Here is an 18,365-nt window from a genome sequence, read left to right as displayed (position 1 = left end):
TCAACAAACCATGAAACAGAACATCCAAATTAACAAAATACAAGGAAGCAGGTACTGGATCAAAGCTATTAACGAGAATATAAAACAACAGAAATATACCATAAGCATTTAATGGTACACAAGAGAAAACACGTGTACAAAGAGGTTACATACATATATATTAATAGTCAAGGTGCAAAAAGTTAAGGGTGAGAATTTTCAACATGACGTGTCAACACAACTTGAACCGTACAAGATAACGCGGGTATTAAATGGGTCAGGTCAATGTTGAACCTTTACAACACGAATGTTTTGGTTTGAAGGATTTTGGCTAAAATAGCCAATAAAGACAAAAAAAAAAAAAAAAGGGGGGCTAAAATAGCCAATAAGACAAAATGTCACATTCTACACATCCATCAAAAATCCACAAATCATCCCAAACACAACTTTTTTTCATCTCATATAATAGCCAAAAAACCAACTAAAATAGCCAAGTTCCCAAATGGGGCCAAAATTAACACAGATAACTAGTGTAACGAAGAATTAGTTACACATTATATAATTTTATTTCCACTAAGGGGTGCCATGACAAATTTGAATCCCCTACGTAACTCCATACAACTGAACAAGAAAGTGTGTAAAATAGGACTTTAAAGCTAATATAGTGTTCTTTTTCCTTTTCATTTATAATGTATTTTTTGTCTACTATTGTAGAGTCAATCTAGTAAAAAATAATGAGGTATAGTTTTTGTAAATTGGAGAAATGGAATTGCATTGAAATCTAACATTTTTATGAATAATTTCATCAAAGATTAGACTTATGAAATTTAACTAGTGGTGAAAAAAAATTAATTTCTCAATACACTCAGTATTTTGAACTAAGGGCGAAAACTTTTGACATGACACAGTAATACAACACAAACCGGACACGGCCCGAAAATGGCAAGACTCAATAACACGAAAAAATAAACAAGTTGGGTTAGTGTTGAGATAATTTGGACATAAATCCAAAATGACAACACAAACACGAACATGACCAACGCAGCACAACGCCCACCCCCCTACAAACAGTAGTATAGAGGATGTATACAAAAGAAACTTACTTTTACAAAAAATAAAAAAAAGAACTTGGACCTCCACAGTGTTTACAAAATCCAAAAGGGCAAAAAGAAAGGTTTTGCCCTTCCCCTTACCCAACTATGTTAGAGGCTCAAAAACACTCTACAAGATGGACTGAATTCTCATTACCGATATTTGCAGCAGATATATTCACTACATGATGGATAACTTGTCTTACTCACCTTTTCATTACCATGTACTGAGCAAACCAGGGATAGTACTGCTCTTTCATAAATTCAGTAAATTCTTTTGCTTTAGCTTCAACATTTGCAGCAGATAAATTATTAATAATAAACGAAATCTTGTCCTGAATCTCAGAGGCTGGAGCCTGCAAAAAGAATGTTAAAATTTTAAAACAAATTAGCCATTAAACAGATATAACAGACAAACAGACACATCACACAATACAGCTTGCAGATATGCCAGTAAGCTCCAAGTAATATCCTTTCCTCTATCATGATATATCATTATACAACATTCACTATCAACAGAAATTAACTTTCACAAATATAACAGACAAACAGACATATCACACAATACAGATTGCAGATATGCCAGTAAGCTCCAAATGATATCCTTTCCTCTATCATGATATATCATTATATGGCGTTCACTATCAATAGAAATTAACTTTCACAAATATTGATATCATTAAATTATTAAAAGATAATAATAGATAAAAACCGTGAGGTTGATCAGGTTGATTATTAAAACTGAACCTATCATAACCATAAGATTCAGGCAGATTCGGGCAGATCCAGTCCAATCTAGCTATAAGTGCTGGTCGTAGTCCTTGTGAGCACCAAATACCAAGCTAAGCCTACTACAAACATAAGATTATGCCAGATCCAGTCCAATCTAGATATAAGTGACAGTTGGAGTCCTTGTGAGGACATCATATATTTAAATGGGTGCATGATGGTTATCACCTGAACGCTTCCGAATCTCCATATAATAGCCATTTCAAAACTTTGATTATTGAAAAGTTTGAGGAAAACATATGTATGAAAAGGCAAATTACACTAACAAAGGGTGGCTCTGCAGGATTTATTTTATTTCCTTCATATCCACCACTTTATGGGAGGGCGCATATTGATGCCAGCAATAAGTGTATGTAAAATGAAAATCAAATTATGATGTAATCCCAAAGGAGCAATTTCAATGAAACATTAACTATAAGATGAGGATAAAGATTTTAAGCAAACTAGAAGCAGAAAATGATTGCTGGCCTTATTTCTGACATCGCTAATTAGTTAAACAGCGATGGCAGTGTGTTATATTTTGCAAGGGAATCATTAAGATCATAAACATAACAAAATATGGAACAAAGGATTCCTTATTCCATCAGACTGTATAATGAACAGCAATAAAGGAGAGTTCACAAGTCAATGATTGTCCACAAAAGAGGAATTTGGTTCAAAGCATACTGAAGTGGATGCTTACAAGGAGTTCTCTGAATAGGGTACGCAATTCGAGTTTTGTTTCCTTTTTGAAAAAAAATTATGGGTGTCGTGTTTTTCAAAGGGGGTCTCAAGCGTATGGAGGTGTCAGCTAATTGCATGGTGTTGAGATATGGGGGTTAGATGCTCCTGAATGTAGAGCTCATTGTGTTATCCTCTCTCATGTAAGAGAGTGTTTGGAAAGACCCTGTTAGAACCTTTAGTGGATAATTAAGGAGGCTGTGACAGGTTCAATGGCAATGTTTAAATCTAGGATGGATTTGAGAAAAGCCTAAATGTATTTTCATGGCTTCGACTCTGTTTGGAGGGGGCTGTAAAAGCATCATATAGAAGTGTTGACTTTTTACTTGAAAGCGGTGGTAAGCAAAGTAGTCTCAAGTTCTCAAAATGCTATCACAGGAGGCACGCAATTTTTATTTGAACAAGGAGGCAAATCTAGGCTATTGTTTTGGTGAACGATGAATACGTCAATTCCAGATAGCTTAGTAAGAAATTGTGATCTACAACGCATGCAACAAATACCCCCTGCACACTACATAGGTGATAATAAAAATCAAAAATATATATATACATATAGATGACAATCAAACTTTGAATAAATTACCTCTAAAGGAGTTTCTCTTCTCTCCGCAGCAGCAACAAGTGTTTCAATATTTAAAGCAGAGCCAAACCCTGTACAAATAAATATAAACCAAAACATGCTCACAAAACTGGCACAAGTATCCAACCACACAAACGTGCACACATACAAATGACAGAAAATAAAAATCCATGCATATTAAGTAGAAACAGAAAATTACTTGCTGAGGTAATTGCTCGAGATGGACGAGCAAAACCAGTAGAGGAGGACAGTACAGATGAAGCACTCGATGCACTCTGTAACTGAATTTTAAGCAGGGAACAAAAAAAAAAAAATCAAAAACGAAATTTTGAACCCACAAAAAGGATACCACAAAAAGCAGAATTTACACTGAATACACTTGCAACTGAAAAGGAATCAAACTGCATGCCTTCTGATTGCCAGCTGCATCACTGGCAGGAATGAGTGAAGACTGCCCTGCAGTAGATGTAAGAGGCTTCACGTAGTTAGACGAAGTTCCAGAGGCCTTCTGACCATCATCCAAACGAACTTGATGTCTCTGTTGAAGTTGAATTGAAGAAGAAATTTGCGATCCAAGTTGCGTGCTAACAGATGCAATCAATGGGAATGATGAACCAGGCATCTGAGGACAAAGAAGTAACCATAAGATTGCATAAATCATTTGAATGGCCAGCTTCATAAAAACATCCACAAAATTAAGCCACAAAATATTATTGTGATGTCACTACTGAGGAATGTAAACATTATATATAAAACTGCATGACTTATACTGACTACTATCCTCGGCTTTCTGACCATCATCTAAACATTACATATAAAACTGCCTGAATTATTATCATTGTTGAAACTTATTTTCACATATAAGAAGATACGGCCAAATGATGTCTCTGAAATCAATGTCCCACAGACTGTAATGGTACACTATGTGCAAAGAAAGTCATACATTAGACAAGGGACCATAAAATGCTAAGATGACATCATCAAAATCCATGCACATTGTGGCATTCACAAGAAAGCAAATGTTAGTACACAAAGAAATATCAAATATCATCCAAATTTCGCTGAAACCTTATGTTGAGGTTCATCTAATATATTCTATATTTGATCATCATCTTTATGTTTCGTAGAATCTCTATCTCCCATTAACGTCAAGAGTTGTTTCTAAAAAACATTGCTATAATTTAAAAGCCAGGTCTTCAACTAACAAGTGACATCAAATTTGGATAAATAAAACGTACGGACGTAACATTTAGAATTACACAACTCACCTGCCTTCTTACATGTCCATAATGTGATTTGAAACCAAAATTCAATTCCACAAAATAGACGTCAGCTGAATGGTTCCAAATATGAAAAGATAAATTCTCAACAAAAATAACACAAAATACCAAAATACTAAGTTGGTTGTAGACATTACTCATTATAAGAGTTAGAATGTAAAGTGTCCTAATATGATATATATATATATATATATATCAAATAATTCCAAACAAAAGGGATTGCCATACTAAAGACAGGAGAATTCTCTATTAAGGCAATAATGTGGTCAAACTCAAACCCCATAACATTTCAAGCAATTGGGGAATTTTTCCATTTTAAAATCAAATGGTGTGAAATTATTATAAAAAAAAAAAGAAATTAATGGCGTGCAAAGTTATCAATTTTCAAAAAATGAGAATTTATATAATCATGGAAAAGAGAAAAAACTCAAACCAAATGGAATCACTCAATATCTTATTTTTAGAAACAAAATAGATGGCAGAGAAGATAAAGCAGGTGCAAGGCACAACATTTATTCCCAGGGCAACGTTATAACTCAAAGAATAAATGCCAGGAAAAACACAAAAATAAGGCTTTGTTAAACATGTACCAAACCACGACCACATATAAATCACCCTTATAATTGATTATTGAAATTAAAATACCAAAGAAAACCTCCAAACTCATAAAAAAAGCGAGTAAGGAACAGTAATAAATAGCCGTTCAAGCAGGGTGTGCCACAATACCAAGTGCCCAAATCAGTAATCATATCCCATTTATACTTCATACAAGTGCAGAAAGAACATTTCACAAAACTTTTATTATTAATAATTTTCATGATATCTTCAATGTGAATCTGATTGATATATTTAACAGTATTTTATGAAGGAAAAAAAAAAAAGCAAAGCATCGTGTTCATTTAGCAGTAAGTTGGATCAAGAAGAAAAAAGTTATGCACACCTCCATGTTTGTTTCAGTAGCCTGAATAGAACCATGCTGTTGATCAGCAGAAGTACCGTGTGCTCCATCTGACTCTGCATGACCTGCTGAAATCCTGGAAAGTGCCCGTTCAATGAATGCAACAAGCTCAGAATGAGTACCACGCAGATGAGATATTTGTAAGATATGATTGCAATACTGTGGCCACTCAATCAAACGGTCCACAAACTGTTCCAGAGCTTTGGTCCCAAACACAAACATCTGTGTGCAGAAAGGCCATCAGTAACATACCATAGTAAATAACAATAAATACGAGAAAACACAATAACTAGAGAATAATACACACTTTGGAATCTGCAGGTTTACGCAGTGAATCCAGAACACCTCGGAGGGCAATACCAAGGGTGAGATGAGTTACAAGCTGATGCTTGATGAGAGAACCTGGAATACAATTCAAAACCATTCCACAAATATAACATACATGTAAAAAATATATAAAATCAATTAAGAAAAAATGAAACCTCCAATTATGTGAGACGTCACAAAGAAACTACAGCAAGCAAAAGCAGCTAATTAGTCTGGTTTTAAAAAGGGGCTAGAAACCTAGAATGCAATCAATATAAAGCATTTATTTGCTGAAGAAACTGAAGATGCAATTTAAATATGACCATTAGAATCCCTAATGTCAAGATCCTTAAAGGAACAAATATGCCACTAATGAAACCAAAAAGTTTGAACTGAAAGCTTGCACGTCACACACACATGCTTTGTAAAAAGCATGAATGAACAACTAGGTCAAAAAATTGTTCCCCGAAAATTTCAGTATCTCTTAAGACCATCATGCTTCTGAGCACAGAAGTTATCATACTTGCAGTTCAAATACCCAGTTTCATGTGAGGCAAGATTTTATTTTAACCAAGTTTAAAATGGAACAACCCGATGATAATTGATGCATTATATGCCACGTATGATGTAGTGGTGTTTTTTTAGCATCAAATGAAGAGATCTTCAAAAGCTGTTTCTTTTTAGGTTTGATACATCTTCCCTAAGATGGAAGTCAGGACTGCCAGACAATGTAGGTGTGATTGCCTTGGCTACAATACCTATTCTTCTACTCCCTCTACTGCTTTACCCTCAATCAATCATTCTCTTAGCTGGCTGCTCAGCCATTGTTTTGGCTGCTGAGAATAATTCTACATCAAACCATGCATTAGTGAAGATAGAAAATGTAAAACATGAGGAAAAGATTTAACTCATTTGTCTGAGTCTTATAAATAATTGACAAGGAGAATGAAGTTTTTGAAGTTACAAGCAACAATAAAGGTGAGGAGGCCAAGATAATAGGTTTTGGATGAAAACCCGTTTGTTTGGTGGAAAACATTTTTGAATTTTTGAAAATTGTTTTTATACAAATTCAAATTAAATGAAAAACAATTGAATGTTTTCAAACTTTTCATTGCTTTTTTGTTTCCAAAACACAAAAAATGCAAATGAAAAACAAAAACATTAAAAATAAAAAGAATACCAGACAGATCCTTCAATTATTGGAAATTTTTCCTTTCCCTGGTTTTTTTGACTGACAAACAAGGCCTACTTGTACCTCACAACGAAATATGTGAACCAAGGCTGAGCCAAACAACACAACCTGAAAGCACTTCATATGATGTGAAAAACAAAAGTAACTTGACTGAGGATTAGATGATAGCAAAGATGAAGAATTGTGTGGAATATAAGCTAATAAGTAATATAACTTCAACAAATTCCATAACAGTAGAAATTTAACAAAAAATCAAACTATAATGATGCCATTAGGTTGGTGGACCATGTATCCAATAAAACCTCACCAAAGAGAACTGCGGCAATTTTGAGCTGCCTCTCAGGGTACTTGGGGAAAAATTTGTATTCTTCAAATAGATTGCCAATCATGCACTCAAAAATTGATTGTTCCCTGTCAATTCATATGATGTTTAAGCAAATCAACACCTATCAAACAAATCTGAATAATACCGTTGCATTTAAAGTTCAATGGCATCAGAGCATTTACGTTTCAAACAAGTATCTATCATAAGGAGGATTCATGCACGTAGGATGTGGAAGACAACAGAACATGGATTGTTAACCAAGACTTGAAGAGTCAATCTTTCTTTCTCCCACTAAACAGTAAACAATAAAAGTGGGTCATCGAATGTCCCAAGAGATAAATCAATAAAATGATTGTTTCCACCACACCACCAGATGACTATGAAGCATGGACCCTCCAAAAATCAGTACCGTAGTGGTGTCCAACACAGGGACACGCCGGGGACAGGTACGGGACACACCTTCTAATTTATGATTTTTTTGTAGGGAACACGGCGGGGACACGTGTGTCCATATGGGGACACAGCATGGGGCACGGCGGGGCTTTTTTTTTTTTTTTTTTTTGCCTCTTATTTAGTGCTTTTGTAAAGAATATTGTTGGATGTTGAATGTTTTTCCATTCTCTTCTTAGTTCTTGCTATCGTTTATTATGACTTTTTTGTGAATGGATAATCTATTGATTTGTTTAAATGTAGTGGTTATATTTATTGAATTAATGTTACTATGTTAGTGTTTGTTAATTTTGATTTAGGATGAATGTAATATGAATCTACATAACACATAAAAATATATAAAAATAAATAAAATAAAATTCGCCGTGTCCCCCACCGTGTCTGTGTCCCCATTTTTTGGAAATTGCTGTGTCCCGTGTCCGTGTCTGTGTCCGTGCTTCATGGCTAGATGAAGAATGAATATATTATACAGCAAGAGGGGTTGTCAACTGGAGCAACAGCAAGTTCCTCTCCCTAGTGCCAAGGCACAGGTTCAAGTCACAGGAATCAACCTCTCCACAAAAAGGTGGAGCGAGGCTACCAACCTACTACCTCTCCCAAGCTCAGCTGTAAGTGAGACCCTCGTGCAATGGATACAACCTTCCTAATATTATACTGTAAGGCTATGTTTGGTTTGGAAATGAGGAGGCAGTATATGACTAATTTATCCCTGGATAAAATTATCGGCATTTGGCAAAATTTTGTGGTCTAATACAACTTATCCCGGGGTTAGAATTTGTCACAAAATCAGGATAACTCATTCTTGGATAACTTATACTCTGCAATATCCCCCATTAACGAACCAAACATAGCCTTAGGGTGCTTTGGACATTTCCTTTAATAAAATAGGAAATGTACAAACTTATACCTACCACCAAAATGAAAAATAAATATCATACTGTATTGGTGCTACGATTGTCCCCTTAAATTTGAATGGCCCCACAGCACTTTTATGCCCATTTTAGTTGACAATTACATAAAATAAAAGGTATTCTAGCATATTTCTCCATATGATCATTTTTGGGTTTTACTGAGAAGACAAAAGTTGAAAATTTTAATACCAAAATAGAGACAAGACTGCCTTTCCAACTCTGCCCAAAATGACAGATTTCTTACTCAAGTAAAATGCCAAGAGGACTGTTCAAAAATCAACACATGCCATAAAAATTTAAACGTATGATCTAAGTCACCTAATCTGTTGCACAGTGGTGTTGGGCGCACCAGCTCACGGATTGCTGAGTTGGGCGCCAAATCAGGTCACATCTGCGGATTTAGCAGATCAAACTCACGGAATATTCATCTTAGCAAGTCTCACTTAAAAAATGAATAATTTTGCGCTGAAGATTTAAACCTGGACCAGGAAACACGGAACCAAAGCACTAACAGCTAGACACATCATACATGCAACATTCACAGTAGATTTACAGAAAAAATTCATATGTTCGTTAAAAAGAACTTAGAGAATTACACATTTATAAATTATTTAAATATATATATACACATTCTAGAGCAGCTCTCATACTAAAGATATTTTTAAGAAGGCTACTCCCCCGCACCTGCTCTTGCTTCCCAAATCGGTGTCTTAGGTACGATACTACCATCAAAAAATGAGACCAATGGAAATGAAGTTTGATGTAAATCAACATATCCAGTTAACAGAAATCCTTTAATACCATATGCTTTTGATGTCATAGGATGAAAACAAGATCAAGACCATTGTTCAGTAGAACTGGAAAAAAAATAGAAACTAAAAGGGAGCAGGCCTGGGCCATCAAAATTGGAAATGTTACGCACAAAGAAAATATTGCAAAAAACATGAAAATATTGCAAAAGTGATGGTCCTAAAGACAATAGCTCCAGTAAAAAAATCCACCTTTTCTCAGGAGATTCCTTGAATCGAGCAAGCATTTGAATCATCGCATCAATAGTTAGTTGACCAGAAAACATCTGATGGAAGTAAGAATTTGCTTCTGTCTCAATGTCTTCCGCATATCCATCAGAGGGTGATGAATCATTAGCCCCAGAATTCTTCATTCTTGAAGTAGAATGCATGAATGTTACATTCACCTTCTCCAATTCCTCAGAAAGCTGGCTAGAGCTAATCAAGCCCGTATGATATTGAAGAACCTGGAAAAATATATAGATTACAAGGGTCAATGACACTGGAAAGAAATTTTCATAATGACCAACTAGAATGGCCAAATTGCAGAAGCAAAAACCTTCAAGACAGTAGGACTTGTCTCCAAATAGAGGTTCCAAATGCGACCAGAATGGTTGAAATGTTCAGCAGAAACGTCCTGAGATACGCCAAACTGAATCTCCTTTAGGAATTTAAGGCACTCCTGGAAGCAAATAGCATGGATATCAGCCGAATTTTACTATTGTTTCTTCAAATTTCAAGAAGAGTAATAATGATAGTCATGAATGGTGATCAAAATAAACTTGCAGCATGAGTTCTTAGTGAACTCTGCTCATAATTTCTGATGGAAGAGAAGTGTAGGAAGGGGGGAGCAGAAACATCTCTCATTACCACAAAGTAAATATCTTTGTAAGTACTCAAATTAGAACTCAGCCACATCTCCAGGTCTATAAGTTCTTTTTGGGAAGCAAGGGCAGCCAATCTAATACCAAAACATGAAGGAACCATGTCCAATACCGGTGAGAGTATCTGCATAACAAAAGAGATATGAGTACAAATAGAGAATGAACAATCAAAAATAGAAATTATAAAAAATTACACAGAAGTGTTGATCTAAACCCATAGCTTCCCAAAGAATGAATGATAAATGCACAAAAAGGATCCAAAACAACAATGGCACGACTATATTTTCTTTGAGAAGACAACCAAAGGTTTGATGCAACATGCACAATCTTACTGCAGTGTGACACACGCGCGCGCGCACACACACACACACACACACAGAGGGTTCATGCATCGCACAAACTCAGAGCATAGCCCTTCTTCAAACATAAATAAAGACCTTTATCTTAGTTTTAAATTGAGCAGCTGAAACAACACAATCTTGTAAATAAGTTTCCCCTCTAGTAAGCAAATACTAAGACTATCATACTCATATAACGTTATTTATGTAGTATTATAGTTGTGTAAACATAATTTAAGTGGTAAGATCCTCCCAACAAACACACACACACACACGGATAGCAACAAGGTAAAACAATTGAAACTGCTTCAGATAATACAGATGATAGATAATCAGCAGTAAGTAAAACAGGGCATCTTCAAGTTAACCATGGTTAAACCACAAATCAATAATAGCCAAACGAATAACGCATTGACCCAACTAATTGGGGTCAGCAATACATGTTACATTTTGTCAATCAACAACATTTCTTCCACACACACACAGCAACAAAAGCAAAACAAAACAAAACAAAACAAAAAGAAGAATAAGAAAAGAGAACAATAATTTTAGGGACGAAAAAATAAATCAGTTTGTTTTGTTTTGCTTGAGTTTTCTAAATTCAATTTTCAGAAAAAAGAAACTTTTTGTTTTCCGTATTTTTTTGTTTTCACTGAATTTTTTTTAATATTTTAAGAAATTTTTTTAATTTTTAAATACACCTAACATAAATACACTTAAAAGGTATAATATTTGTGAAAAAAATCTATAAAAAATTCACTAAATACCAAAAAAAAAAAAAGGCAAATTCAGTACATTTTTCATATTCTTGCGTATTTATTAATTTTTTAAAATATTTTTTTACAAATATTTTACTTTTTAGACACATCTAAGGTGCATCTAAAAAAGTAAAAAAAATTACTTAAAATTTTAAAAATATTCACTAAAAACAAAAAAACACGAAAAACAAAAAACTCAATTTCTAGATAATTGAAACCAAACATAGGGAATGTAGCATCTACCTTTAACTCCTGGCAAATGTCCAAAACTCTACTCATATTTTCTGGATCAATGTTGTGAGCATCTAAAAATCCCCGCAGCAAAAGATTGGGGTTAACATGCCAGAGATGAAGAATTATGCCACTCCTCATACTATCTTTAAGAATCATGGGGAATACAGTAGAAGAAACTTCATACTGGAGAAGGTTGTACGCAGTCTGTAATTAAATTAGCAAGGTTAACCAACCCAAAAGAATACTGACCAAAACAAATAGGCAAACATCAAAGGACAAGTATATCTACAGTACATTAATGTGGGCCATCCCAAGAAGCAAAACTTCAGGGCAGTGCTCAAGAGGATGCTTAAGCATTGATCGAACAGAACTTGCATGACCTCTCTCAGCTAGCTGACACAACACCTCCAAAAGGTCAAGACATAACCATGCATGATTAGCATGTCCAAGTTGAAATTTATGACCATGCACAGCATCAACATATGCCTGCAAAGAGTAATTCAGCTATATTTAGATCACCCAGAGCCAGTATGAGGTCATTAAGAAAAACTAGATGTTAGCAGCATCATACCAGCTGCCTTCCAGAATGTGCAAACGTAAACACTTCAGGTGGTACTGAAACAGCATACTTAAGAAAAGATAGCTGGCCTTCTGTATTCTTCCAAACAGACCCACAGATGGCATGAAGTGGGAATGGATCCTGCAGTGTCAGTTCTAATGATTTATTACCAGCAAGAATTTTACTCTGTCAAATCACATAAAGATCCGACAAAAGCAGTCTGCATGTAATGTAGTGAAGTCATGCAGGGAACCAACCTGGCATGCACTTCTATAAACCGACATGAAAAAGAAAAATGCTGCCTCATTGGGGAAGTAGAATCCCTCATGATCTAGGTTTTCCACAACACTTATCCAGTTGGTTCCAGGAGCCTGCAGTTCAACATTTAAAATTAGAAACAAGAAATGCACAGCAAATATGGCTATACAAAAATAGATAAATCAAGATTCAAAAAGTGATTATGTAAATAGAACCCACAAGCTGCTTGATTGAATCGATAAGGACATCAATATTCCAGGAACTCAATAATGGCAGATCAGATGAACTGCCACTGCCAAGAGCAGAATAGAAAGTTGAAAATGCATTTTGATTGTCCTCAAGCCCAGCATGTGTGCGAGCAATTGTGCCAAATATCCTAGAGACAGTGATTTCAGCCAGCGGTAAGAAAAGAGATAGCATCTCTATGCACTGTGAGACATTAACAGTGCATCCATAACCCAATTCCTTTATTATATCGGCCATGCTCATCTCCTTCTCCATTTCTGCTAGAACAGCGTCAAAATCATCTTCATTGCTTTCATCGAACAAATCGAAGTTCCTAGAGCACACAAGGCAAGCAAAATGATGATCTAGTTATTTTAAACAAGACATACGAATTAACAGAACAAGCATGAACTAATAGCAAAGCTGTTTCTAAAGAAAACACAAAAAATTATGTATAATTACTACCTCAAGAAGGTTGCCTCACGCAATTCATCTAGAAGGAATGGAGCTAAAATAAATCGGTCACCCTTGTTCAATTGCACTAAAGATAACATTTGCATGAATGAATCAACATGCTTGGAGAGGCCCTCAGATCGATGAAGAAACATAAAAATATTCTGAATTTGTTCAGCAGAATCAACACATGCATGACTGGCAAATAATTCCCCAATCTGAGCCATGCAAAAGTTCTTCCCTGCAAACCAATGGACAATAAAACAAATGCACAAAAAACTTAACAAGGAAAAAAAAAAGAAAGAACCAAAATAATAGTAAAATGGATTACATGTCAATTAACTTTTTCTTTACTTTTCTTTTAATGGAAGGTTGACTGTTGGAACTTACCACACATACTGATGTCCAGATTTTCTGAATCCGACAAAGCAAGACCAATTCCAATTTTCTCAGTTGCTGATAAGTTTAAAGCATTTGAGAGACTTTCAAGAAAATCTTCATTAATCACAGTACTTCTCAGGGACTCAGAGAGCACTGTACTGAAATTTGGTTTATCCAATATATATTTGAAAATTGAACCAAATATTGGTTCCAGTTGCATATTCTTCAAGTCTCTCCCATAAATATTTAAGTGATCCAAACAGGTTTGGAGAAGCAACATGCTTCCCTCAGTTCCATATCCAATATACTGTCAAGGAAAACATAAAATCAGTAAAGTATATACATGTGCAAAATGGAATCAACTCAACTTAGTACAACAAATCCTTATCTCAATGGATTAGCTGGCTTCAGTGGTTCTTTTCGATCTTTTTTTTCAAGAAACAGAAGAAAAAAAAAATGTATTCAAGAAAAAAGTACAAGAAAGGACAAGGAAAAAAAAAACCGAGAAAAAATTCATCACAAAACAAAAACTAAATGAATTTGTAAATAATCAAAATAATAGGTAATAAAGATTTTTAAGTTGCCTGTCAACCTGACACAATTTCTCCTCCTTCCAAAGTGTGGGATCATGTAAAAGATAGAGACTCTTAACCGGGCATAGACACAGCAAATAGTCAACACACATAAGTATGTACATGGATGGGTATAGATAATTGGTACATTTCTCATTACACAACTCCCCTCTACCCTACCAACAATAAAAAAAAAAAAGCAATGCTATACGACAAATCAATGAATACATCTGCTAACTCCAACTCTCAATCTCAAACATCCATAAAAGGATCAAGGGATTCCAAACCACCACCAAGAAGTTCCAACCACCCTGCTTCAGGCAAAAAAAAATCTCGTGTAAACATAGTTATTAAAATCGTGATCTGCATTGAAGGATAGTGCGATCCTGCGATCCAAAAATTAAAATTGATCTGGATCGCATTAAAAACCATAGCAGAGGTAGGATCGTATCATGACCGTTAGGATCATAAGATCAAGTCATAGAACCGTACGACTCTAATCTCTAAACTTTATAAATTTCCCCGGTCTTTCCAATTTGTTACATCTTCTAGCTCAAATGAGAATAACAATTAAACCTCAAAACTAAGTAAATGTCGTGAATCAATCAACAAATTTTGGTTTAAGTTTATATTTTACAACAAAATCCTACATAGTTAAGAAGGTAATGAGAAAAAAAACTATACTTTAAGTTGGCTGAATAACAAAAACAGCAAGGGCTAATTTTAAACCTGGTAACAATTAGTTTTGAATTTAAGAAGAGAACAAAAATGCATTTCCTTATGACTAGTCAAATTTAAAACTAGAGAAATTAAACCACCACAAATTATTTTCTGGTATTAAATACTTGATTATAATTGCAAACGTTGCAATGAAAAGTCTAAAGAGCAAAAATACTTCTGAAAAGAAGCAATGTCCATTATATCACTCCTCCTTGGACACTAGCGGAACGTAACACATCTCAGAGACTGGACAAACACTTATTTAACACTCCCAAGGCAAATGATTGGAAAACCTCATACACCAAGGGACAAGGCTATCTAATTAGAATAGACAAATATACTCCATCCGACCCAACTTGAACGTCTTGCTTGTTTTCCCACTTTTGGCTATCCCAAAATAAATGTTCACTATGGAAACACAAAGCAATCATCTTTTCACTTTCCTATATTACCTGTACAATATAATTTATTACAAGTGCCATAAACAAAACAATTATCTTTCCCAAATTTTGTTGAAGCCAGTTTAGAAAAGGTGGTACCAAAAATATAATGGTCACGTTTAGTAATACTTACAACAGTTGATTTTAGCTCCAAAAAAAATCAAAAACTAAACTCTAAAAAGTTAAATTTGTTTAGCTTAATTTTGAAAATTTGAAGCTAAAAAAGCAAATAAGCTAAAAACCTAAAAAGTGGAACCAAATAATTTCGAAGTACAACTGCTTAAGCAAGTGATTTCAGATTTTAAACTAAATGAGTTGCAAATAAGTATAATCAAACAGGGCTAAAATATCCTTGCACTTATCGTGCTTTCTTATGCCGTGTATTCTCGAACATAACACTAAATTTGGGGCATAGGGAGTAATTAATGGATGAATTTAATGATCTAATGAACTATCAGCCAATGTTTGAACATGTAAGATTGCAGGAAGGTAAATCAAATACTCATGTCAATTAGTTTAGAGGGATTTGTTTGCTAACACTACTGCATTTTAATTTCATATTTGTAGCTGACTTTATTTTCCATACAACTCAAACACCAAAAGACTTCCCCACAACTAAATTCCCTTTCCCTTTGATAAAATAAGCACAACAATTTAGTTGTTATACATCTTCCAGCACTTCTTAGACTGCTTCACAGCATGTTCATGATCATTCCCATGCCCAAAATAATTTGACCGAATTCACACTTTAAGAGTCACTTTACAATTGGTATTTGGCTCAAACAATCAAATCTTAAACCAGTAAGAAATATAATGCAAAACGCAGCTCTTATTTCCCATTATTTCTTCCTTTCTTTTTGTACCATCCATGAAACCCACAACAACAACAGTAGCAATGAATAGTTTCAAATAGGGGTGTTCACCTCCGATTCACCAAAAAAACCCAAACTGAACCATTCGACCCGATCATACTGTGGGCAGTTTCGACCACGTATTTGGACGGCTGCAGTTCCTTTTCTACAATTTCTTCGATTTTTCGGCCGAACATCGGATTAAATAAAAAAATACTCAAATAACCCAAACCAACCGACTTAATTATATATATATAGTCCGTTATTTCTGCCCAAGTAAAAGTAAATTCATTTCTCCCCAAGTAAAAATAAATTCATTTCTCCCAAGACATGTTTGATTTTTCTATGCACATACACCTTTAATTGTTGTTGATGTAGTCAAATCGACTTTTCATTTTCCCAAGACTTCCCTTTCCAATAATCTGATGCAACCTTTCGTGTCTATCTCTCTCTTTAAATTTTACCTTCCCAACACAAAAACCTTTCCATCTTCTATCTTATTCTCTTTCATCCCACTTTCCCATATCTCTCTCTCTCTCTCAAACCTCTCTTAACCTTTCGTATCTCTAAATTTTCCCACCCCAAGACAAACAAATATCTGACCTCACCCTTCTACCTGTTATTTTCTTCGCTTTCTTCCACTCCCTCATCTCATCTCTCTGTCTCTTAAACCTTTAGCCTCTCTCTCACCCACACTCATCTCCATCTACCTTTTCTCTCAACCCTTTCGTCTCCCTCGCACCCACCCCCCTTCTCTCTGTCTCTAACTAGCTCCCTCTCTCGCTCACGATTTGCACCTCAGCTCTCTCTACGAGAGTGGTGACAGTGTGAGATCATGGCAGAGGTGATGGCTTGAGATCGACTACGCTGAGACTGCGGCGTTGATAGTGTTGTTGTTAAGATCTGTTTTTGCTTATTCCTTATCTCTTGAAACCCTCCTCCTCCCTCTCTTGCCTAGAAACCCTTTCTTCTTACTCACACCCTTTACTTTGAGATAATAGAACTTCATTACAGCACCGACCGAAGTTTTTACCACCTGCAACGAATGGTTTCAATGCAGTTTCGACGCAGTTTTCGGTCGACATCGGATGAAAAGTTTGCCAAACCGAAGGTGTCAGTTCGGATGTCGGTGACTGTCAAAACTGATTCAATCCGATCCAACCTGTCGCGTCCCGTGTACAGCCCTAGTTTCAAACCCAAACAAATTGAATCAAGTGCATCGTGGCATGCTCGTGATCATTCCCATGTAACCTTTAGTTCCCAAAATAATTGAACTGAATTCACACTTTGCAGTCATCTTACAGTTGTTAGTAGGATCAAACAATCAAATATTAAACCAATAGGAAATATATCACAAAAACCCAGCTCTTCTTTCTCATTCTTTCTTTCTTTCTTTCTTTCTTTTTGTCCCATCCATAAAACCCACAACAAAAACAACAACAACAGCAATAGAAATGAAAAGTTCCAAACCTAAACAAACTAAATCAAAGTGAAATTCAAGTAACCCACAAGCAACCTAGGTCAAAAAATACAGAATCGATGGGTTTCTACAAAAATAAACGACAATAATAGCAATTAAAATTGAATCAAGTGAAATTCGACTAACCCACAAGCAATCTAGGTTGAAAATTGATAGAATCGAGTCACACACATACATATTATATTATATTATATTATATTATAGAAATACCTGACAGAGTTCTTCAAAGATAGAATCAGAGTTGGATTCGTTCAAGGACTGAAGAAGATAGCGAATCTGGCCCGAGAGGGCCGAATAGAAAGGAAGCATAGCGAGTGAGACGAGTAAATGCTAGGGTTTTTCAGAGAAAGGAGTGTGGAGAGAGAGAGGATCTGAGAATAAAGCAAAGATTCAGTGACTTTCGGGGGATTGATAGCGGACCCAAGAAGAAGCAAGATCGAAGAGAGAGAGAGACGTGGGGTCAAGGTTTCCGATCGGGGAGGCTGGGTTTATGGATTTGGGAGCGTATCGTTGCGTGCGTGCGATGATGGTCAATGGATACAAACTTGAAATGAGAGAAGAGAAAGAGAAAGAAAAAGAGAGACAGAGAGACTTGTCTTTTATCTTCTCTTGCAGACTTGTATTTAACGTTTTTTTTTTTTTTTTTCTTTTGTTTTTTAGGCTATGTTTGGCGAGTTTTTTTTTTTAATATTTTAAAAAAAACAATTTAAAGAATTAACTCGATTTTTAAATTATTTAGAAAACTAATCACTATGCTTGGTTACTATTTTTCTAAAATATTTTTAAAAAAATTCTACTTTTTTATTTTTTGTATTTTTTTATTTTTACTGAATTTTTTTAATA

At 35.1% G+C, this 18,365-nt stretch overlaps 1 protein-coding gene across 2 annotated transcripts in view; it reads right to left on the bottom strand.

Moving 5' to 3' along the window:
* LOC114307585 (uncharacterized) overlaps window positions 1-18,150 on the bottom strand; it is a 32,760-nt gene extending 14,610 nt beyond the window's left edge. For both annotated transcript variants that reach the window (XM_028252981.2, XM_028252982.2), the window contains exons 1-18: window positions 17,733-18,150; window positions 13,469-13,766; window positions 13,091-13,319; window positions 12,620-12,959; window positions 12,400-12,513; window positions 12,155-12,283; window positions 11,878-12,069; window positions 11,593-11,787; window positions 10,240-10,377; window positions 9,929-10,051; window positions 9,583-9,836; window positions 7,203-7,306; window positions 5,705-5,799; window positions 5,380-5,619; window positions 3,569-3,781; window positions 3,359-3,440; window positions 3,163-3,230; window positions 1,281-1,426 (exon numbers count right to left, since the gene is read on the bottom strand). In XM_028252981.2, the coding sequence (XP_028108782.1) occupies window positions 1,281-1,426; window positions 3,163-3,230; window positions 3,359-3,440; window positions 3,569-3,781; window positions 5,380-5,619; window positions 5,705-5,799; window positions 7,203-7,306; window positions 9,583-9,836; window positions 9,929-10,051; window positions 10,240-10,377; window positions 11,593-11,787; window positions 11,878-12,069; window positions 12,155-12,283; window positions 12,400-12,513; window positions 12,620-12,959; window positions 13,091-13,319; window positions 13,469-13,766; window positions 17,733-17,831 (3,059 nt within the window). In that variant the 5' untranslated portion in view covers window positions 17,832-18,150. The remainder of the gene's footprint in view (window positions 1-1,280; window positions 1,427-3,162; window positions 3,231-3,358; window positions 3,441-3,568; window positions 3,782-5,379; window positions 5,620-5,704; window positions 5,800-7,202; window positions 7,307-9,582; window positions 9,837-9,928; window positions 10,052-10,239; window positions 10,378-11,592; window positions 11,788-11,877; window positions 12,070-12,154; window positions 12,284-12,399; window positions 12,514-12,619; window positions 12,960-13,090; window positions 13,320-13,468; window positions 13,767-17,732) is intronic.
* Between the last annotated feature and the right edge of the window lie 215 nt (window positions 18,151-18,365).

The sequence above is a fragment of the Camellia sinensis genome, chromosome 2, assembly GCF_055761805.1.
Source record: "Camellia sinensis isolate YWXY chromosome 2, ASM5576180v1, whole genome shotgun sequence".
Classification (NCBI taxonomy): Eukaryota; Viridiplantae; Streptophyta; class Magnoliopsida; order Ericales; family Theaceae; genus Camellia; species Camellia sinensis.
Note: the sequence above shows the minus strand (reverse complement) of the source record. Positions and strands in the feature narration are given on the sequence as shown.